Source organism: Trichosporon asahii (genome assembly GCF_000293215.1).
Source record: "Trichosporon asahii var. asahii CBS 2479 unplaced genomic scaffold scaffold00002, whole genome shotgun sequence".
NCBI classification, from domain to species: Eukaryota; Fungi; Basidiomycota; class Tremellomycetes; order Trichosporonales; family Trichosporonaceae; genus Trichosporon; species Trichosporon asahii.
In genome coordinates this window covers 42,626-62,963 of record NW_014040922.1, presented here as the reverse complement: position 1 = coordinate 62,963, position 20,338 = coordinate 42,626, and the positions used below count along the sequence as shown (strand labels likewise).

The 20,338-nt window shown below is 59.3% G+C and overlaps 10 protein-coding genes across 10 annotated transcripts; 7 read left to right on the top strand and 3 right to left on the bottom strand.

Annotated features, from left to right (window-relative positions):
* Window positions 1–145: 145 nt before the first annotated feature.
* Window positions 146–1,183, bottom strand: A1Q1_05223 (uncharacterized protein; the record flags this gene model as incomplete). Its single annotated transcript, XM_014328698.1, has 1 exon — window positions 146–1,183. One exon carries the CDS (start codon window positions 1,181–1,183, stop codon window positions 146–148), a length of 1,038 nt encoding a protein of 345 aa, XP_014184173.1.
* Window positions 1,184–2,824: 1,641 nt separating this feature from the next.
* A1Q1_05222 (uncharacterized protein) lies at window positions 2,825–3,724 on the top strand (the record flags this gene model as incomplete). Its single annotated transcript, XM_014328697.1, has 2 exons — window positions 2,825–3,101; window positions 3,267–3,724. The coding sequence occupies 2 exons, from the start codon at window positions 2,825–2,827 to the stop codon at window positions 3,722–3,724; spliced, it is 735 nt and encodes a 244-aa protein (XP_014184172.1).
* A 781-nt stretch (window positions 3,725–4,505) lies between these two features.
* On the top strand, window positions 4,506–4,989 carry A1Q1_05221 (uncharacterized protein; the record flags this gene model as incomplete). The annotated part of the gene is made up of 2 exons (XM_014328696.1): window positions 4,506–4,909; window positions 4,974–4,989. The coding sequence occupies 2 exons, from the start codon at window positions 4,506–4,508 to the stop codon at window positions 4,987–4,989; spliced, it is 420 nt and encodes a 139-aa protein (XP_014184171.1).
* Window positions 4,990–5,789: 800 nt separating this feature from the next.
* A1Q1_05220 (uncharacterized protein) lies at window positions 5,790–7,092 on the top strand (the record flags this gene model as incomplete). Its single annotated transcript, XM_014328695.1, has 3 exons — window positions 5,790–6,252; window positions 6,323–6,441; window positions 6,496–7,092. 3 exons carry the CDS (start codon window positions 5,790–5,792, stop codon window positions 7,090–7,092), a joined length of 1,179 nt encoding a protein of 392 aa, XP_014184170.1.
* Window positions 7,093–7,339: 247 nt separating this feature from the next.
* Window positions 7,340–8,092, top strand: A1Q1_05219 (uncharacterized protein; the record flags this gene model as incomplete). Its single annotated transcript, XM_014328694.1, has 3 exons — window positions 7,340–7,585; window positions 7,640–7,738; window positions 7,787–8,092. The coding sequence occupies 3 exons, from the start codon at window positions 7,340–7,342 to the stop codon at window positions 8,090–8,092; spliced, it is 651 nt and encodes a 216-aa protein (XP_014184169.1).
* A 618-nt stretch (window positions 8,093–8,710) lies between these two features.
* On the top strand, window positions 8,711–9,136 carry A1Q1_05218 (uncharacterized protein; the record flags this gene model as incomplete). The annotated part of the gene is made up of 1 exon (XM_014328693.1): window positions 8,711–9,136. One exon carries the CDS (start codon window positions 8,711–8,713, stop codon window positions 9,134–9,136), a length of 426 nt encoding a protein of 141 aa, XP_014184168.1.
* Window positions 9,137–9,704: 568 nt separating this feature from the next.
* On the bottom strand, window positions 9,705–11,062 carry A1Q1_05217 (ATP synthase gamma chain, precursor; the record flags this gene model as incomplete). The annotated part of the gene is made up of 4 exons (XM_014328692.1): window positions 9,705–10,390; window positions 10,596–10,680; window positions 10,725–10,761; window positions 10,965–11,062. The coding sequence occupies 4 exons, from the start codon at window positions 11,060–11,062 to the stop codon at window positions 9,705–9,707; spliced, it is 906 nt and encodes a 301-aa protein (XP_014184167.1).
* Window positions 11,063–11,408: 346 nt separating this feature from the next.
* On the top strand, window positions 11,409–12,792 carry A1Q1_05216 (translation initiation factor; the record flags this gene model as incomplete). Its single annotated transcript, XM_014328691.1, has 3 exons — window positions 11,409–11,511; window positions 11,758–12,101; window positions 12,196–12,792. 3 exons carry the CDS (start codon window positions 11,409–11,411, stop codon window positions 12,790–12,792), a joined length of 1,044 nt encoding a protein of 347 aa, XP_014184166.1.
* A 125-nt stretch (window positions 12,793–12,917) lies between these two features.
* On the bottom strand, window positions 12,918–14,367 carry A1Q1_05215 (uncharacterized protein; the record flags this gene model as incomplete). Its single annotated transcript, XM_014328690.1, has 2 exons — window positions 12,918–13,990; window positions 14,031–14,367. 2 exons carry the CDS (start codon window positions 14,365–14,367, stop codon window positions 12,918–12,920), a joined length of 1,410 nt encoding a protein of 469 aa, XP_014184165.1.
* Window positions 14,368–14,663: 296 nt separating this feature from the next.
* On the top strand, window positions 14,664–18,633 carry A1Q1_05214 (uncharacterized protein; the record flags this gene model as incomplete). The annotated part of the gene is made up of 6 exons (XM_014328689.1): window positions 14,664–14,739; window positions 14,886–15,004; window positions 15,055–15,291; window positions 15,383–15,744; window positions 15,805–17,815; window positions 17,872–18,633. The coding sequence occupies 6 exons, from the start codon at window positions 14,664–14,666 to the stop codon at window positions 18,631–18,633; spliced, it is 3,567 nt and encodes a 1,188-aa protein (XP_014184164.1).
* Between the last annotated feature and the right edge of the window lie 1,705 nt (window positions 18,634–20,338).

Sequence of the window (20,338 nt, the reverse complement as noted above, 5' to 3'; positions counted from 1 at the left end):
TGCCTGGATTCCTCAGTTGCGATGCCATCCTTGGATCATGGATCTGAACTCAAATCAACTTCGTCTGCATCATTAGGTCATACATGTAGGTCTTTCAGCTCGTCTATATCCACAGTGCCGGCTACGACGATACACAGGAAGAGAGTTATGGGGTGTACTTCGGGACGGTCTCGTATTTTGAGTTCTTGTCTTCGGCGGCGTACTCGGTCTCGTGGCCACCGCGATTAGTGCGCACGAACTCCGTCGCGTTGTCCTCCGGGTCGATCAGCTCGACAGACGGCTCGCGCGCCGTGCTCCAGTAGCTCATGTTAAGGAGGAACGCGGCGGTGAATTCCGGGACGACAGCGAGACAGTACTCGATCGCGGTGAAGCGCGACTTCATGCCGTGCCCGTCATAGTTTTCCGGGTTTGAGTACGACAGACTGTACACTGCGGCCTGGAGGACACCAAAGATACCGCGCACGAGGAGCATGCCGCCGACAATACCGAAAATGGCGAGCGCCGTCTTGCTCATCGTCCGTTCGGAGGAGTGCTTCAGTCCGCGGCCCTTGCGCGCCGCGTTGATGTAGAGGAGGATGAAGAGAACGGTGAGGGCGAGGAAAACGGCCTGGCCCGCCGTGCGCAGCCCCTTGCTGACGTTGAGACGGTTGTTGTAGTCGTCTGGGTCGAGCTGTTTCGACTTGTCGTTGAGGCCGGCCATGATCGAGCCGCCGGCGATGATGATCGCGTTGGCCGGGATAAGCCACGCATCAACAATCATGAGCAGGTTGCGGTCCCAGAAGCGCCAGGGCATGAGGACGGCAACCATGGACAGGGCTTGGAGGAAGCGCTTGCGTCCGCCCTCGTTGTGGTCCGCGGGACCCAGGCGCGACCACCCGAAATGCTTGATCTCGTAATGCTTTAGGAAGTAGTAGGCCGCGATCGTGAGCGAGAAGTAGCCCTCGGCCGAGAGGATGAGGTACGCGACAAACACGTCAATGTTGCGCCAGGCGAGGATCGCGAAGGCTAGCCCGCACGCCTGCGATGCGACTCGGATCGTCGTGTGCAGGTACAGGATCGAGTAGCGAGACTTCCATTCGTAGCGCTTGCGGGCATACATGAAGGTCATGTAGGACAAGAGGAAGACGTAGAGGATGAGAAAGACGAGCGCAGCGCCCGCCTCGGCGGTGAAGCTGCCGGCCATGGTGGTGGAAGGTGGTGATGTTGGGGGCGGCGGGAGAGTTTCGGAGTAGAGGTGGTGGTTGTTGTCGAGGTGGAGGTTTGCGGCAGTGATAGTGGGTCCGCGAGTGGTGACGGGGAGGGAATGAGTGACGATGAGGAAGGGGGTTTTTAACTGTTGTGGAAGAGCAATTGACACAAGTGGGAGGTGTCGGAGGGCGGTGACGGCGCACGGCCCGACGATGAGGATGAGGATGAGAGGAGAGCTAGGAGAGCGGCGTGTGTTTGGGAGATGTCTCTTGTCTATTCCTGCGCCGTCGTTCGGAGCCGAGAGGCAGGTGACCGTGATGTCGAGATCGCCCTAGCGCCGTCTTGGCACCGCCGTCCCCCGTGCATGCAGGTGTGTAAAGGCGGAAGGCCCGAGCGCTGCATGCTCCGCGCGACTTCTTTGCTCCGTCCTTTCTCTACTCCGTGACACACATACAAGAGGTACAGACTTCCGCTGATCTGATCTCCCACGAGGCGGTGCACAAGATAACGAAACTAGCCCATGTGGTTTGTCAGCCTCGACCCATCTCGACTCGCCGATCTTTCGCTCGACCGCACCGCTTCATGCTTCGAATAGACATGTGCTATGCACTCGAGGCATGCAACTCTATCCATCCCATTCAGCCTCAACCTGTCTCTACTCGGAGGCGCCAAAAAGTATTGATTAGCTCGGTATCGTGTGCATCGCAACCAGGATAGAGGGGACCGTGTAAGCGATCTACCCGAGCGACCCGACGTCATGGCGAGTTTCATGTAGACTTTCCGATTGTTCTGCCAGAACTGTTTCAGCAGGACTCTCATTGGGAGGTGTGCATGCGCGATTACATGGCGAAATGCCAGTTATGCTCTGACAGTCTCTGTGCTGTTGTCTAACTCGATGTTGACTCATGGACAGATGTTGTGGCCTGTAAAGTGTGACAGTGGACTCTGAAGTGTGGCGTCCGCGCAGCACCAGCCAAGACTCTGGTGAGACACCAAGCACCAACGTCCCGTGCGTGAGTGTCCGACGTCCACATGTGTGCATGTCACGTCGTTGTCGCTGACAGATCTTCTGGAAGATCATCCTCTCTCACTCTGCTGATCAAATTGGACCGCTATGATGTATTTTGGGACCAAGGCGATGTGAGCGACATGTAAGCGGACCGAAATTCGCGCATCTGGCTTTGCCTCGCCATCAATACTCAGTCGGTTCCGACATTCTGGTCCTGATGCGCTACCCGGGACTCGACTCCAACATTCCTCATGGTGTACGTGTTTTGCGCGTTTCAGCTTGGTCCAGAACCACGACCGCGGGCTTGGCCGCACGGTCCGAGGGCCGAAAGAGGGCTAGAGCGGTGCACTGAGTGGCTCCGGTGACCCGAAAGGCTATAACACCTGGATGGCGTATGGCTATAGCTTTAATCGCCGTCTGCCATCCCGAATGCAGCTATCCCGTCTCATGATCCAGGCCTTGATCGTGCGCTCTGCTCTGCGCTAGCTGTATCGGCGACGGAACTGCAAAGACTCCCTTTTGGGCTAGTAATTGCGCCTTCTCGGTCGGACAGTATGCCGAGCTCGGGCACTCTTCCAGCGTCGTTGCTTATCGCGTTTCTGCGGCGGTAGGGATACTTAAGCCGGGATGCCGTCGGCCACTGCTAGAGTTGAAGCCGATGTCATGTCTGCTTGCGCCTTTGGCGAGCAACATGCTCTTTCGCCGCGCTGTTATAATCGATCATTCTGTCGCTGTCGAGCGGGTGACTTTGAGGACTACACGGCAGTCGGATTCCCAAACCGGTTCCAAGACCCGGCAACGGTCCGCAAGGCCCTAGTGCCTCTTAGCCACCTCGAAACGTCGGAAGACAGCTCTCATCCGCCCAAGAGCGCGTCAGACAGGTTTCCCAAGCCTCTAGGCATGCGTTAGCGCACGGGCAACACGAGAACGCCGTCGCTAGCGACATCCAGAGTGACGAGTACTTAAAGTTCGTCTCTTCCCAGGTCCAATCCGCAGTTCAATCCGCAGCACATCTTCATCTCCCCCATACCTTCGGTGAGAATATCTACGAGACTGCGCTGACCCAAAGCTCTCGGTATGCTTGTCGCTCAGATCCTCGCCGTCGCTGTCGCCGCCTCAGGCGCTGCGGCCACCAACCTGGTCCCCGGCACGCTTGAGCACAACGCTCCGCGTGGACCTCGCCGACTCGACACCGAGCCCCACGCCGAGGCTCTCGACAAGCGTGGCGACTGGGACAACGGATACTACGGCCCCGCAGCCCGGCGGGCCTTTGACGCGTGGACCGACACCGTCTTCAGCTTCCCGACCATCGGGAACTACTTCGTCACAGCCTCGTATGTGAACTACAACATCTTCTGCCCCCACACGGAGCAGAGGGCGACGTACCAGGGCGCCGAGTATGTGTTGTACTCCTTTGGGTGTGGCGCGCTTTTCTGGTCCAAGTGGCCTGCGCTCGGTATCTCGTCGGTTAACTGTAGGGGTAACGGGGGCGGGAGCAACACGGGTGCCTCGGTTTATTGTTGGTAGGAAGTTGGAGAGGGGGTGGAGTTTTACGGGTTTTCTATGCAATGTTGTTCCCCGGTTGCCTGACTCTCCGCTCAGCAACATTGTCACCTCTTCGCGATGACCCTCGAAGCATTCAGCAGGAGGGTGCCTGTGGTTAGCCTCGGTTCATGAGTTGCTGCTGCGGACGAAGACGGCGCTGGTACGGCGTTGGTACGGCGTTGGTACGGCGTTGGTACGGCGTTGGTAACAGGGCCCAAATCGCTCCACGAGCGGCCCTTCCTTGTCTCTTCCGGTCGAGCTGCCGCACATTCAGGAAGTGCACTGTGCTGTTCTAGCTGACTGCTGTCTCGTGCCATCGAGGTTGAAGGTCTGTGGCGCCTGTGGCCGCTTTTCGGCCACCTAGAGCCATTTACCGTACAACGACATACCCTACAACGTCGCGGTCGGTCCAAGCTTCGCGACATTCAGGGTCTATGGGGCAGCGCGGTCGCCTGGTGAGGCGGATGTGACGGCCAGCGGCCATCGGTCGGAGGAGCCCTGCCGCGTCTCTTAGCGGCCCATTCATCTGAGGAACCCGTCCTGTACGTCTGACGGATATTTCGTTGAACAGGAAGGGTTTGGGCATGCGGGCACCTCGAGATCGCCGAATGCGCAGCAGCTTACAGTGATGGTAGTCAGCTATAAAGCTGTTGACGCCATCCGCAGTTCCACCAGCAGCGCTTATCCCAGTCTAAACTCTTATCTATACCTCATCGCTCTGTAAGCCCATTTCTCCGGACTGCGCACTCACTCTAGTCCCAACATGCTAGTCGCTCAACTCCTCGCCCTCGCCGCCGCCACCTCGGGCGCGGCGGCCAGGGACCTCTCCGTGTCCTTCTTCAGGGGCAACGCAACCGTCCCGGTTTCCAATGGACCTCGGCGCCTGGACACGCTGGACAAGCGCGGCTACAGTGACGAAGAAATCACGGCCTTCGGCAAGTGGGCGGAAGAGACCTTCGACCGGCCCTGGGATGGCAACCTTTTCATCGGCGCGGATTACATGCACGCCGAGCTCGACTGTCGCGCCAACACCCAGACCGGCTGGTACAAGGACATTCAGTATGTGCGCTACCACTTCTTCTGCGGTGGATGGTTCTGGTCCGAGCGGGACTCTCTTACCGCGGCGGCGGGTAACGTCGAGATCACCGACCATGGAGCCTTTTTCTCGTAGGTCGTCGCGTCTATACACGAACTCAGTCGATGGTGATTCATTGATGTATAATGAATGTAGTCGCGGTCATGCCTGAATTCATACTTGCCTTGCATACCTGCTTTCCTACCCTTGACGGAGTATTGTCATCTGCATAAAAGGAGACCAGTTTCCAGGCACTTCGGAGCGCAGGCTGTGGAAGTGGGGCGCTGCTTATGCTCCGACTTGACGCCACTTGGCCTCCTCTTTTGCAGACGACAATACCCAAACCGTACAAGCTCAACAACACACGCTACGGCCTTTCCTCGCGACATGGTCAGGTCGATGTAGTACCGCTCGTTTGTGGCTATCAGATGGGAAGCCACGGTCCTAGGAGACGGAGACACACTTCTACGATACAGTTGGCAGTGCCGGACCTGGGACGTCTCCTGCTATGATAGAGCAACGCTGCATGTGGTTGAACTGTGCGGAACCACTCTCAAATCGTGCCAAGGTAGTAGTTTCGTTTCAAGATGACCGTTTCAAGACAGCCGTGACGACTCTTTCAGAAGGAATCAAGCTTGTGGCGTTTCCGCACCATTTCGCGGAGAAGTCGCCAATTTCGGCGGACGCGTCTCCTAGTCCACACAAGTCCAGCGGTCAACGGTCTGCCGAGCCCTAGTGCGCCTTTCTAGCGGCACGGCAGTACGTTTCACGGTCTGGCGGACCGTAGACTGGTCTTGGCATCGGCGCCCGAAAGGCTTGGGAAGCGTGCATGCGTGCAGCACCCTGCCTTTCGAGACTATACTTAGAACGTCGCCTCACCTGGTGTCCGTGTCCATCTCCTCCTTCCCCTCTTCGCATTGTGAGTTGTCCGCAGCATCTTAAGCTTATCCCAGACATACCCCACTACTGAACATGCTTCTTGCCCGACTTTTGGCGCTCGCAGCAGTGGCCTCGGGCGCGCCAGCCTCGGGCGGTGCAACGGCGCCGATCTTTCTCCCCAGAAATGGTGGCCTCAGCGCTTCTGAGCATAACGGCACAGCCCACCTGACCGTGCTGTTTCCCAGCCAGACCGACACGCACCTAGCCGAACGTGACTGGACCACCGACCTCGGTGAATGGGCCAAGGTCACTTTCCACGTTCCCGATTCGGGCAACTGGTTCGTCGCCCCGCTGGGCACGCAGAAGAACGTCGACTGCGGACACTGGGTGCAGACCGCCTACTTTCCGCACGAGCGGCAGGTGTACATTGCGTTCCAGTTCAAGTGCAAGGCTCTCTTCTGGTACCCTGACTCCATGGGATTCCACGATATCGTCAGCGTCGCGAGGGGTCACTACAAAACGGATGGGTTTGCGGCTATTTGGTTCCTTGACGATGGTCTTTAGTAGTGGGAGTGTAGTCCTTTCCGCAACGAGATGGCTCGCGCGAGAGCCGGCATCTCTCGTAGGGGATATCGCCACCAACTCCCAGGACAATGCATCCGCTGAAAGGACAAATCTTGACGTAGTCACGAACGCAACTAGCTTCAGGCGGGCACTATCTCGCACCAACGCGGCCGCAGTCAATGTACCTTGCGATAGCTCTCGCGAGATCCCGGTGAGACTATGCCTACATAAACAGCGCTTCACCTCTCTGTCATTGTTGGTTACCACCCTCACAGTACTCGAAGCCGCCTCTCAGAGTGAGTTGCGCGTCAGGACTGCCGCTGACCACCAGCACTTTTCCTCCACGATGCGCCTTGCTCAGCTTTTCGCCTTCATCGCCATGACCTCAGAAGTGACAGCCTCAGGCGGCAACCCAAGCTCGGGCCCTGGTGAAGTTGACGATGCTTCTGGTGTGACAGGGGGCAAACTCAGCGCCACCTTGGTCGCCACCAAGCCAGCAAATGATGACGTCCAGCCTCGCCCTCATTCCGGCCCCGCCCGTCTCAACCAGCGTGACGAGAAGAGCGACTTCGCTGATTGGGCATGGAGAGTCTTCAGCCCCCCCAAGGACGGGGACTGGATGGTTGCTCGAGCGGACATGGAGCAGAAGATCTGGTGCCCGCATTGGCACCAGACGGCCCAGTTCAAAGGTGTCTCGTACAAGTCGTATGTGTTCAACTGTCAAGCCATCTTCTGGTACCGCTTCGACTACCCTGCGGGGAAGTATCTCCATATTGCTACAGGCAACTACAACTGGGACAATAGCGGAGTTGTTTGGTTCTGGGAAGCATAAAGACAATGTATGCACTGTATCTCGGGCTGCACAGTGCTTCCGCAAGTTGTCGCTATAGCGGCCACAGCGGTCTGTACCTTTATACTCCGGCACCATGGTGAAGCGCAGCTAGTTTGTCAATAGTGCCAAACCTCGGCGCTGCGACAGCCGAATGGACGTGTACCTCGGGGGTTGAACTGAATGTTCTGTCTCCGTGATCCACTAGACTTTTGTTCTCTTCTCCATCGCCCATCTGCTCGTCTGCGCAATGTGTACAGCTCAACATCCTCGAGAAAAGCACAGCGAGGACGAGTACGAACCCGTTGTCTTTCCGCGTAACGAGTGGCCCACACGTACCTACTACTTCCCCGGTGTCTTCGAGTTTGGTGGCCTCGGACGCCGTGTGCGTTTCGCTGCGCAGCAGGCGAGCCGCCGTGTTGCGCAAGGCATAGAGAACGGAGCGTTGGACGGTTTCGCCGATGAACTCGATCTGAACTTGGCCGTGTTGGACGTAGTGCTAGAGCTGTGAGTGCGTCGGGGGAGTATCGCTGACACCAGCAACGACCAGCTCCGGGCTGACTGTCGTGTCGCTCAGCAAATAATCACGACGACAGTCGAGGAATGGCGAGACTGGCTCCGCGATGCGACGCAGGACGTCCTGACCACGGTGCGTATTCCTGCATACAGTACATTACACTCGGCGACTAACTGCCAGGCGCAAGAAACGCTCACAGAGTGCGACCTCGCCCCCTGCTCGGCCCTGGAGCGATGGCCCGACGCCCCCGCAGTCTCAGACACTGTCATCAGGTGCATGGAACAGGTGTGGTGTGGGCGTGACTCGCGCGAGGCCCTCAGTGATCCAGCACCCAGGAGCGCGGTGCTCGCCTTGGTCGAACGCTACGGTCCCACTGAGTTAGAGAAAGCCATGGTTTGGTACGGTCGCACGATGGACCCAGACATCGACGACTCGTCAAGTCACATTGCCGTGAACTGGGAAGGCACCCGCATCCCTGTACCTTGAAAGTAGTCACGACACATGATGGAGATCGTCGAACTGTACTCCCGAGAATGGGGCGGGCTGCGGTGCCAACAGCCCGAAAGCCCAGGATCTTGAAAACCCTGATAAGCATAAACAAGTCACACGTTGTGCCAATACAGCAAAGCCTGTGGCCTATCCTGAAACCGCGTGCTCGTGCTCAGAATCAGCAAGCCTCTGCCACATGATGGAGCTCGTAAAAGCAAAGGTACGAGAGGTACGATCGAGCCAGTATGCAAACGGTGCTGCGCAGTGCCCACGGGTTCCTGAGTTGTCAGTGAATGTGCATTTCCAATCAATGTTGCACCGAGGCGAACCGGGGGGCGAGCGGTAGCGGGCAGCGGGCTCCGAAGCCCTAGCGCGTCCCCAGCCATGGCACGTCTCACGCGTCAAGGCTGTCAACTGCCAGCGGGCACTGCGAGTGTGGCCGATATCGTCCTCTGAACTTGATGGACGCGTGCGGTCTTCGAGGATCAGTATAAAGACGCGCCTTCTCGCTCCCAATTCCGCAGTACAGCCACCTCGCAGTTCTAACTTGTTTCCTCTCTGTATGTTGGCCGACGTGTAGACTGCTCGCTAACCCACAAGTACAGTACGTCAAGCATGCTCCTCGCCCAACTCCTCGCCCTCACTGCCGTCTCCGCCGTCTCCGCCGTCTCCGCCGTCTCCGGCGCCGCGGCCACACAGCTCGCCCCCCTGGCCCCCCCTACTCCCCAGGAGGCAGCCAAAGGTCCGCGCCGCCAGGACCTGGAGGAGCGCAACGACTACATCGACAGCTTCGCGGCCTGGGTGGCCTCAGCCTTCGACGTCCCGAGCAGCGGCAGCAACTTTTTCGCGACCGAGACGGGCGTGACCAAGAACATCTGGTGCGACGGCTGGCGCGAGGAGACGCAGTGGTATTATGATAAACAGATCTCGGGCTTCTCGTTCTCGTGCGGGGCGCAGTTCTGGGCCGCGCCCGGCGCCCTTCAGGCCGGGTACGGGGGCTGGATCGCCGAGGATGGCTCTTTCCTCTTCTCCCCGAAGTAAAAAGTCGCATACATTCCTCGGGCTGGATAACTGTAGCAGGGGCCAGGGGCCGTGGGCCGTGATGTTGGATTTTGATGATGGTAATTTGAATAATGGACGTGGTAGAAAACTCGAATTGCGTTTTTCGCTGGGATCCGCTCCTCTCCGGTCCTGCCTGTGCGTCGATGCGAATGTGGCAGCACGCCACTGTCGAGTGCGTAGACGAGCAATGCTGGTTAACAAGTTAGAGGTTTGTGTCAAATAGTGAAACGCTGGCCATTGCTACAACTACTCCACTGCGTCGTCGTAAGCCACAATCGTGACGCAGACTCCCGGTGGTATCTGCGAAATGAGGCACTCAACTTCCTGTCTGGTCAGTAGTGCACACGTGACTAAATCGGATTGCCGATCACGTCGGGTAAGCTTAAAAGTCGGAGCAGCGGGTTGTTGCAGCAAAGGTCATGGTCATGTAGCCCGCACGCTCTGGATCTTTGCGACGACGCAGCCGGATTGCTCTGCTTTTGATTTGTGCATCTTTATCAGCCCACTCTGGTGGACGTTTTCTCCCCCATCGTCGTCAACACTAGACTTAGAGAGCGGAAGCACCAGTGATAATGTCGATAAGCTCGGTGGTGATGACGGCCTGGCGACCACGGTTGAACTGGAGCTGGAGCGAGCCCATCATGTCGTTGGCGTTGTTGGAAGCGTTCTCCATGGCGGTACGACGGGCCGAGATCTCGGCAGCGTGGCCCTCGACGAGGAGAGCGTAGATGGCGTTGGCGAGCGAGAACTCGGCAAGGTCCTTGGAGACGTCCTCCTCCATCTCGTAGCGCTGGAAGCCGGCGGCCTGGCGGAGCTCCTCGGCCGACTTGACAGTGACGGTCTGGGCCTCGTACGAGAGAGCCGAGATGTAGTGGTTCGAGACGATGCGGACCTCGTTGAAGTCACCGCCGTGCTTCATGAGCTCGTCGGCGATGGCGACGGCCTCACCGAAAGTGGGGACGTCCTTGCCGACACCGGAGAAGGAGATGCGGATGTTGTCGTTGTTGATCATACGGGTGAGCTGAGCCTTGGGCTTGTCACCGACAATGGCGACCTGGATCGAGGGGTCCTGGGCAGCGATCTTGCGGACGTAACGCGAGAGCGAAGAGTGGATACCACCACAGAGACCACCGTCGGACGACATGACGAGGTAGATGGGCTTCTTCTCGACGGCCTCGCCGGCGGGGGCAGCGGCAGCAGCGTCGTCGCCCTCCTTGGTCTGCTCGTAGACCTCTGTGCACAACGTCAGCCGCCGTTCGTGTTTATGTTTTGTAGTTTCTCCTCCGCTCGATTCCGCCCTCTTTCCTGCGTTTCCAAGCACAATCCGTGTCTCTTTCCAGCACTACTCCGACTCTGGCATGTCTCTTCGGCTTTTTCACTCCTAACACGTAACGTCCGCCCACCGATCCCTGACAGTTGATGATGTCGCGACACATACCGTTGGAAGCACCGCCGTACTTCTTGGCCTCGCGCATGGCCTTCTCGGCACGGGTGAGCTTGGTCGAGGCGACGACCTTCATGGACTGCAGGGTTAGCTACAACTTAGCGACATGGTACAGCTACGCACCTTGGTGATCTTCTCAATGTTCCTGACCGACTTGAGACTGTTACGCATCAGCACTTGCTCCTCTGCATGCACTCGATTCTCCATCGTCGCAAAATCATCCGGCAGCAACACGGCACATAGGCGGTAGGTCGTTCATTCGATGCGCAAGGTGTGGTGGTTGTTGGGTGTGGGTGCGAGGGGGGTGCTGTCGGAGTTGCTAGCCGAGATGATTTTGTCGAGTCGAGGAAGTGCGCGACGTACCGCTGGTCAATCTCCTTGAGGGTAGCCATGCCAGCCTTCTGCTGCTGGTTGGCAGTGCGGGCGGCCGTGAGGGCGGGACGGACACTGCGGGCGAACATTTTGGAGGGGGCGGAGGTGGAGTGGGGAGGGAGGGGGTAGAGGTGAGGAGAAGAGGTGTTCAAGTGGTCGATGAGAGTGTCTGGCAAGCAAGCACCACTGGGCACGCAGAGAGAGAGCGAGTCCACGCCCAGGCAGACACCCAGCCAGTCTCTCCCTCCGCCCAGCGCAGCCAACCCCCGCTCCAGCCAACCAGCCGGAGCGACTCGGGACCCGACTGCCCCGTCCCACCAACGCGATCACCCCTAAAACTCCGAAGCACCGGAGCTACCACAATCCTCAAAACCACATGTGGCACCCAACTGGGACCCAACCTCCATCACCCTCTAACGGGACCAAATCAACCACATGGCACCGTCATCGTCCACCCAAGCCAAGCTCACAGACAGTCTTTTGTGCTCGAAACCTCATCGACTCGACATCCCCGCACCACCACCACCACCACCGCCCAGTGCTTTGCTCATCACCACACCCATCGAGCAACACTTACAACAAAAGGGCCGGCACCACTCCATCAACCCCGCCCATTAACACATTTCGAACGCCGCCACCGTTCCCCCCTCTCCCCCAGTACTCCGCCTTCCCCCCCTTTAGTCTAATCCACTCAAAAGTACGTAGCCGCTCATCACACATCCGGAGCACGCGACGCCACCTGGCTCCCACCTCGGACCATGACAAAGTCAGCTAACCTTTACAGTGGCCGACCCCGTCATCGACTCGTTCGCGGGTATGAAGAAGAAGAAGAAAAAGGTTGCCCTCGACCTCGACAACGAGGCTCCTGCGCCTGCTGCTGAGGCCCCCGCTGCCAGCTCCTCGTCGGCCCCTGCCGAGGATGCCCCTGCCCCTGCCGCCGCCGCTGCTTCCGACGAGAAGCCTGCTGAGGAGGGTGACATGTTTGCCGACCTGAAGAAGAAGAAGAAGAAGTCCAAAAAGGACATTCCCCTCGACCTCGACAACGCCGAGTCCCCCGCCGCCACGGGAGACGACGTCCCCATCGTGAAGAAGAAGAAGAAAAAGCCTGCCGCCGACTTCGCCAAGGAGGTGAGTGAAGCGTCTGTGTGGCGACCACCGGGCCCTGTGCCCATATGTCTGTTGCCTCACAGCTAAATTCCTCTCGACCGTAGCTAACATTCAGCTCGACGAGCTTGAGGCTGAGAAGAACGAGGAGGAGGGCGGCGACTTTGGTGACGATGTGTTCAAGACGTCTGGCGAGGGAGCAGGTGCCGAAGGAGGTGTGGACCCGTGGGTCGCCGAGGGCCGTGACCCCAGCTACAACGAGCTTCTGAAGCGATTCTTCACGCTCCTCCACGTCAACAACCCGGAGCTTGCCGGCGAGAAGAGGCGATTCACCATTGTTCCTCCCCAGGTGACGCGTGAGGGAACCAAGAAGACGTCGTTTGCCAACTTTGTCGACATTTGTCGCCGTCTGCACCGTCAGCCCGAGCACGTCCTCATGTTCCTGTACGCCGAGTTGGGTACGCAGGGATCGATGGACGGTGCGCAGCGCCTAGTGCTCAGGGGACGGTTTAACCAGAAGCAGATCGAGAACGTGCTCCGCAAGTACATTGTCGAGTACGTGACGTGCAAGATCTGTCGGTCGCCCGACACGCTGCTTGGAAAAGAGAACCGTCTCTACTTCCTCACCTGCGAGAGCTGTGGATCGAGGCGTTCCGTCCAGGCCATCAAGTCTGGTTTCCAGGCCCAGGTCGGCCGCCGCCCCAAGGCCCCTTAGACGACGTTTTTGGTGGTGTGTGTGTGCAGTTGTGGTGTATACTATGCATTGCGTACAGGCAGAAAAAGAAGTAGTAGTAATACAAATCAACTGACCGTGACCGTGATGATAAACCCAGAAAGTAACTATGCTACAATGAGACACTCGCCCGTCGGCGCAACGAGCGCAAAGCGACACTTTGCGAACCGGCCCTCGTCCCAGTAATTGAGCCAGGTGCGGAACGAGAGCGCCTTGTGCGCGTCGACATAGACGCGGAGATGGTCACCACACTCGACGCCAGCGGGCGACACATTCTCTGGCGTGAAGAGGAGCTCGGTATCGTCGTCGTCGGAGGATTTTGGCCGCTTCTTTCGTCCTTTCGGCACATAGCTGTGAGAGCTCGGCACACTGGCACTGCTTGTCAAGAAGGGATCAGGCTTGGGGCCCGAGGGAGCGAGACGGAGCCGGCCATACCGGCCCTCATGCTGCAGCTGGACCAAAGCGGCCACGAAGCGGCCGAGTATTGCGGGTGTCCAGAGGAGGGGGCGCGCCTTGTCCTCCCCCCTCCCCACGGGCAGGGTCTCGTCCATCTCGCCGCGAGACGTGAATGGCGTCCTACTCCCGGCGATCGGGTCGCCCCACCCCGGGATGATGACGGGGCCATGGACGGGAATAACCCAGTACACCCTCGCTCCCGATCGGCGCAGGTATGTGTGCAGGGCGGGGTGGAAGGGGTGTCGTTGCTGGTCCAGGCGCTTGGGGAGCTTCCACTCGTCCTCCGTCCGAGGCGCGGAGGGGACGAAGGGCGTGGCATATTCCGCCTTCAGGACGGAGTCTATCAGGCCGAAGCGAGCGTCGTTCGCTATTGTGGCGCGCCACCATTCCCGCCGTGCCGAGTGGTCGGGGACGGCTCGCTGTGTCGCTGCCGGAAGGGAGGAGGAGCGCTCAGCCGGAGAAGAGGGGGAGGAGAGGCGGGAAAGTATCCGGAAATGCGCCGGGAGGACTGGCGGTGCCGGCGGTAGAGGTCGAGGCCGGGGCAGAGGGAGAGGGGGAGGCGGAGGGGCGCGCCACAACTCGTCAAACGGGGCCAGGTCGTCCTGCTCTGGATCCGGATCGTCAAAGACGTCAGTGGACCATGCGGGGAACTCGAGCCGGCCGCTGCCCAGCGCCAATTCCGGGGGACGCGAGACCCACGCGCGCGGGTAGCGTTGCAGATTGCCTTGATTGTCAGCTCGTTCGTTCTCGGGTAGCTGACTCACAAGTACACGCAAACGCGAGCGTGGCTGTGCGCCAGTAGATGCCCTCTTTCGCCTTGCCCTTGTCCCTCACTGGGGGGTGACCAAAGGTGCGGCGCGGGATTGGAATCAGGCTCTCCAAATCCCGGTCTAGGTGGTTACAGTCCGCGAGGGCTGTGAGGGCCTCCGCCGCGCCCCACTGGAGATGTTCTGCCGAGATCGGCCCGGGACCGGCGACGGCGATGGACGCGCCCCGGTTCGAGGGCAGCGAGGCGAGCGAGTCGACCTGTGAATCCACTTGCGACTGGGACTGGGACTGGGAGTGTGATCGTGTGCCATGGCGCCGTCGCTTGGGAGGCATCTGGGCGGCATGGGTGGCTCATTGTCAACAAACCAATTTCCACTTGCTTGCTCGCTCTTTCATGACATCGTTCAGGTCGCCATGCGGGGTTACGTAATATACGCGGTTGGGTGGCTTGGGACGCGTCGGTCCAGTCAACCCAGTCAACCCAGATCCTTAGGGTGGCGGAACAAATAAGCGCGGGGCAAGGTCCCCAGGAGTCGGATGCTCGAGGACGGTTAGGTCATGTTGTTGTTGACGCTGGCTCGACACCGCTCCGTCCCCCATCGTCCCCATCCAGCACACATCTGGCGACAATGTCCCTCGAAGACGAACCACGGCGCGGAACACGCGAACTCAAGGCGCCCCAGCGCTTCGCACCCCCCTTAAATGGTGCGTAACACTTTCATGTCGACGCGCGACGCGTCGCGTGCTCTATCTTGCCCTTCTTCCCTCGCCACTTGAGTGCAACTTGCTAACGTCCAGGAAAGGAAGGCTCTGACGTGAGCTGTCTATCCATTGACTCAGCTAACATCCAGTCGGAGAGCGAGAGCGAGCGCCCCCGGAAACAGCGCAAGCCGCGCGCACCCAAGGCGCCCAGGAAGAAGAAGACGGTCGAGGAAGACCACCTGCCCCGGCACGTCCAGCCCGCCGAGGGGTTCAAGACCGACTCTGGGCTTTTCAGTGAGCTATCTGACTGTACACAAGCTGACTTCAGACGCGGTCATCACGCCCGACACGGCGCTGCAACCCCTCGTCGAGGACTGGGTGCACAACTACCAGGGCACGGCCGGCGACGAGGACAAGGAGCGCGCGGCCGTTCACGAGCTGATCCTCTTCATTGTGCGGGCGTGCGGGCTCAGTGCCGATGTGGATGAGAATGAGGCTATGGACCAGGACGGTGTTGTTGATGCGATTGAGCGCATCCAGGATGAGAGCGTCAAGGTGAGCTTCCACGAGCTGCGCAAGCTGACATCAGACGAACACGGCCGTCTACCCGCTCATCTCAAAAGACAAGAGGCTACGCGGGTTCAAGGCGAACCTCTCGACTGTCGTCGCCCACCTCATTGCCACCCTCTACCTCACCCCCCACCTCTACGAGGATGCCGACAGCACAAAACACAGCGTGCCGCTGATGCCGCTGTTGCTCTCGTGGCTTCACTCCATGACGTCCTCGCCCCTCCGCCCAATCCGACACACTGCGACATTTATCGCACTCAAGATCAACTCGGCGCTCTGCGAGGCTGCCGCTTCCGTCTCCAAGGAGCTCAGCATCAAGCAGCGCCAGCGGGAAGCCGAGGCGAAGAAGGCTGGATCCAACGCTGCCGCCAAGAAGCGTCTCGAAGACGCCGAGCAAAAGGTCGAGGAGACGCATGAGCGCAAGACGAAACTCGAAGAGTACATGCAGGAGATCTTCAACGTGTAAGCTTAAATACCCGTGGGCCTAGCTGATGACAGCATGTTTGTGCACCGTGTGCGCGACGCCGATCCGGCGATCCGCACCGACTGCCTCCGCGAGCTCGGCGTCTGGGTCAAGAAGTTCCCGGAAAAGTATGTCTCGTCGGGATACCTCAACTACTTTGTCCGTGGCACCAACGACCCCGACGGCCGCGCGCGCCTCGAGACCGTCAAGGCGCTGCAGGGTCTGTACTCGAACGCGAACTCGGCCGGCAGTGCTGGATCGTTTACGACGCGTCTGGCGCCACGTCTCGTTCAAATGGCGACGCTGGATGTCGAGACGCCGGTCCGCACCAACGCCATCTCCGTCATCACCCTTATCGACAAGGCTGGTGCGCTCGAGGATGACGAGGACAATCAGCGAGGCAAGGTTGCGCGGCTCATCTTTGACCAGGAGGCGCGCATCCGCAACGCGGCCGCTGGATTCGTCGAGGGCTTGTGGGAGGAGAAGAAGGAGGAGCTGCAGAAGGAGTGGGAGGCGCTCCGGCCAGCGAAGAAGAAGCGCGCGGGCAACCTGAAGGGCGTCGACATGGAGCGCCGGCTGGAGTGGAAGGCTCTGGCTAGCCTGCTCGTTGAGACGTCTCAGGCTCTCGACGAACCGGAAGAGGAAGCCGGCTCGTCCAAGCAGGCCGCTACCCTCATTCCTGGCTCCAGCTTCAACTCGACCACTCGTGCTGCGGCCGCTACGGAGGCGCTGTCCAACCACATGGAGCTGCTCGACGACTGGAACGCCCTCGTCAACTATCTGCTTCTTGACCACTCCACGGCGGACCAGGACATGTGGCTGCTGACGGAGAAGGAGGAGGACTTCCTGCTGGAGATGCTGATCGCGTGCATTAAGGAGGAGGAGGACGACGAGGATGAGCAAAAGACCAAGGCGCTGCTGCAGGTGCTCCCCAAGCTGTTCACCAAGCACCAGGCTGACGTCAATCGCATTGTCGGCGTTCTCGCGATTCCGGAACACATGAACCTCGCCGTGTACCTCGAAGCGCAGAAGACGGCCGCGTACCAGACACTGTGGGACGACGTCACGAAGCAGTTCCTGCAGCACACCGACCCTGCCGTCCTTACTGCCGCCATGCAGGCGATCAACACGCTGAACGCGAACGAGTCGATGGCAACCATCAACGCGCAGAAGCTGGGCGAGCTCGAGGAGGCTCTGTTCACGTCGCTCCGCGACGTCATCAATGGCGAGGACGTGCCGTCCATGTCGATCGACGAGGACCAGGTCACTGCCATCGAGGCGATCCTACTCCGCATCAGCCTGCTGGCACGCAGCCGCGATATCTCCACCGCCATGGAGGACGAGGAGGGTGGTCAGAGTGCGGGCTGGACGATTGTGTCTGCATTTGCTGGGCGCGGAAGTCTTGGTTACAAGGAGGAGGCAAAGCTTGTGGAGCAGGCTCTGCAGATCGTGTTCCTCCACCTGACGTGGCTTTTCAAGCGGTTCACCGAGTCCGACCTGGACGACCAGGACAAGGTCCGCCTCCTCCGGACACGCCGTAACGAGGCGGTCGAACTGTTCGAGAGCTTTGCGGTCGCTGCGCGCGCCAACCCGGCCGACGCGGTGCGGCGGCAGGCCTTCATCGCGTTGATCAACCTCTTTGTCGTGTTCCAGAAGCGCAACGAGACGTTTGCGCCCGCCGCCAAGGTGTGTGCTCTCGAGATGGCACTGGACAAGCAGAGCCGACTCGGAGGCGCGTTCCAGGCCGCCGTGGAGCGGTATGCGACCGACATTCAGGACGACGACAGCGACGATGGCGACGAGCCGTCGCTTGAAGAGGCGCAGCGCGAGTTCCAGTTCCTGCAACTCGTTTCTGCGTTCGTCGCCGCGGTGCGGTGCGGCGTCCTCGACGTCGAGCAGGCAAAGGAGCCGCTCATGCACTATGGACGCTTTGGATCCACCTACGACACGGTGGTCAAGAAGCTCGTCGACGTGCTTCGTGACGAGGGCATCTACAACAATGAGGCTACGACTGTACAGCACGTCATCAGCGCGGCCCTTCAGAATGTAAGTTGGGGAGAGCGGAAGTAAACTGACCCCAGTCCTTCACCATCTTCCTCGAGGACGACGAGGACGACCCGGACGCGACAAATGCGCTTGCACGGACAGCGGCGCAGTCGTTTGTCGTGCACGGCACGCACTTTACGATCCTGCGCCAGATTCGGTCCGACGAGGTGTCCGACCTGCACGTTGCCAACATTGACTGGATTTTCAAAAAGTTTGCCGCGCTGGTGAAACAGCAGTCTCAGGCTAAGGACCAGGATGGCAAGCGACGCGCGGCGGCGAAGCGCCATCAACTGATGTCGTACTTCAAGCCGCTGTCGCACCTTGTGGGACCTATCAGTGGAAGCGATGCGCTGAAGATCCGTGCGCACCTCGAGGAGGCTGTGGAGAAGTGCGGGTCACCCGATGTCGCCCGAAGCACGGCTGCGTACCGCAACTATGAGAAGCGCCTCGTTGGTGCTGCCAGCAAGGACACGGCGCTCAAGATCCGCAAGGAGACGCGCAAGAGCGCTGCCGTCATCGAGGACAGTGACGAGGGCGACGACATTACGCCGACAGCGACCCCCGCTCCGCCCGCTGCATCGACGCCGGCGCCGATATCGAACGGAATCGAGGCGAACGGGGACACGATGGACGAGGATGACGTCGCGACGCCGACAAAGTCGAATGGCAAGCGGGCGCACCCTGACTCGGAGTCGTTACCCGACATTGACCTGGACATGAGTGCGCAGATCGACATTGAGTTTGACGCCATGCCGGAAGGAGAGGGCGAGGGTGAGGGAGGCGAGGGTGAGCCTAATGCGAAGCGCAGGAAGGTTTAGAAGGCCTGACCGGTTATTCTTACATGGGCTTGTAATTCTGTACTCTTTGATTGACACGACTGCTGATGTATAACGTGACCTTCGCTTGGCGGAGTGAATCGCTACAAAGCACTGCCAGCCATCGCTGGAGGCGCCAGAGTTGCCCTGTCCAGGAGCAATGCCAGGTCCGAGATGAGATCCAATGAGTGAAGAGAGTGACAAGAGAGTGACATTGAATGCCTGGTGGTGAGCAGGGGTAATGGGCAGGTGATGCTTGATGATGAATGGGTTGGCTTGTCACGCCGGCTGATTCGACTTGACGAGATGAGAAGAGAGCACTACAGTCGAGACATTCCGTTCGGATGAGAGTGTGGCAGGTTTCGGGTCATACCTGCGTGTTGCGGCGAGGAAAGTTTGCAGGGATTGCGTAAACAAAGCCGTAGACTCCCCTCCCCCGAGTGGCAGTATCGAGCAAGGAGGGTGCATGGATCGTCTTGTGATGTGCTGGCACACTCGTGTGTCTTGTCCACGATCCACGGATACACGCACGCACGCGCGCATAGATAAGATTGAGAGACAGTGACTAACTGACGAGCCACTCTGTGCTGTCTCTGTGCTGCCCACGCCCACGCAGCGATAACGAGGCAAGTCATGGGCTGGCAGGTGGCCGGTTATTCGCTCCGCAAAGAGATGCTCCACCGAGTTGGATGGCGCCCGATTAGCGATGCTCGCTAGCATGTGGTAGCGCCAAGGTCATGCAACGGTCCGTCTGTTAGGACGCAGACTAGGACGTGTCAGATCTCTCGACATGTTAAGTGCCAGAAAGTCCACAGGGCGGTGTCACGTCACGACGAAACACGCAGGACTAGTCCGGCTCCACGGCTCCACGGTCCTTGCAGTCCTGGCTCTTGACCCTGCATAGACTGATGCATCGCATTCAATACGCATCTACAGTACGCAGAACACGCACGCATGCATGCATGCATGCAATACGATGCGAAGGCAGGTGGCCGGGAGTTCAGGAGATGAAATGCCAGGGCCCAGGAATTCTGGCACCTTGATTCCGCTGTGGTGACCCTGGGCTAATGCGTCGGTGGATGCCGGTGTGGTGGTGGGTGAGTGGGTTCATCGCTTTCAACGGCCACCGGCGACCCAAGACATTCTCGGCATCATCATCGCTTTCCTCACAGCGCTGCCCATCACAACCTTCTTTGTCGCTCGCGTGCATCTTTACTCTCCAACGCCGCGCTGGACGCTGCATCCTTGTGGCCGCGCGCACCGTGTAAACAAATCCCGACGATACACATACCTCCGCGCCCTTCGCTCATTTCCGACGACATCAGGTGTCAACAAACACGGCCGACCGCGCTCGATAAACATTTCATATCCCTATATTCACCCCAGTCCACCACCCCTCTCTGTCATCACTCCCTCTTGTCATCCCCGGCACCTCCCCCAACCGGACTTCTACCTCCTCTCAACAACGCCTTGCAAACGCCTCACTCCTTCAATCTTCGGACGAAACAACTCACAAACGAGCAAACGACAGCTCAGCGTGCTCCCAAGTAGCCCATCTCGCAGAGCCGGACAGCAGCGCACGATTCGACGCTCAACGCCACTCCGCCCGTGCACAAGGCACTCCATTCTGAGTACGGGTCCGGTCTAGGAGCAATAACCAGGACAACCCGGACATCGAGAGACATCCCAGGACACAAGTGCAGGTGCG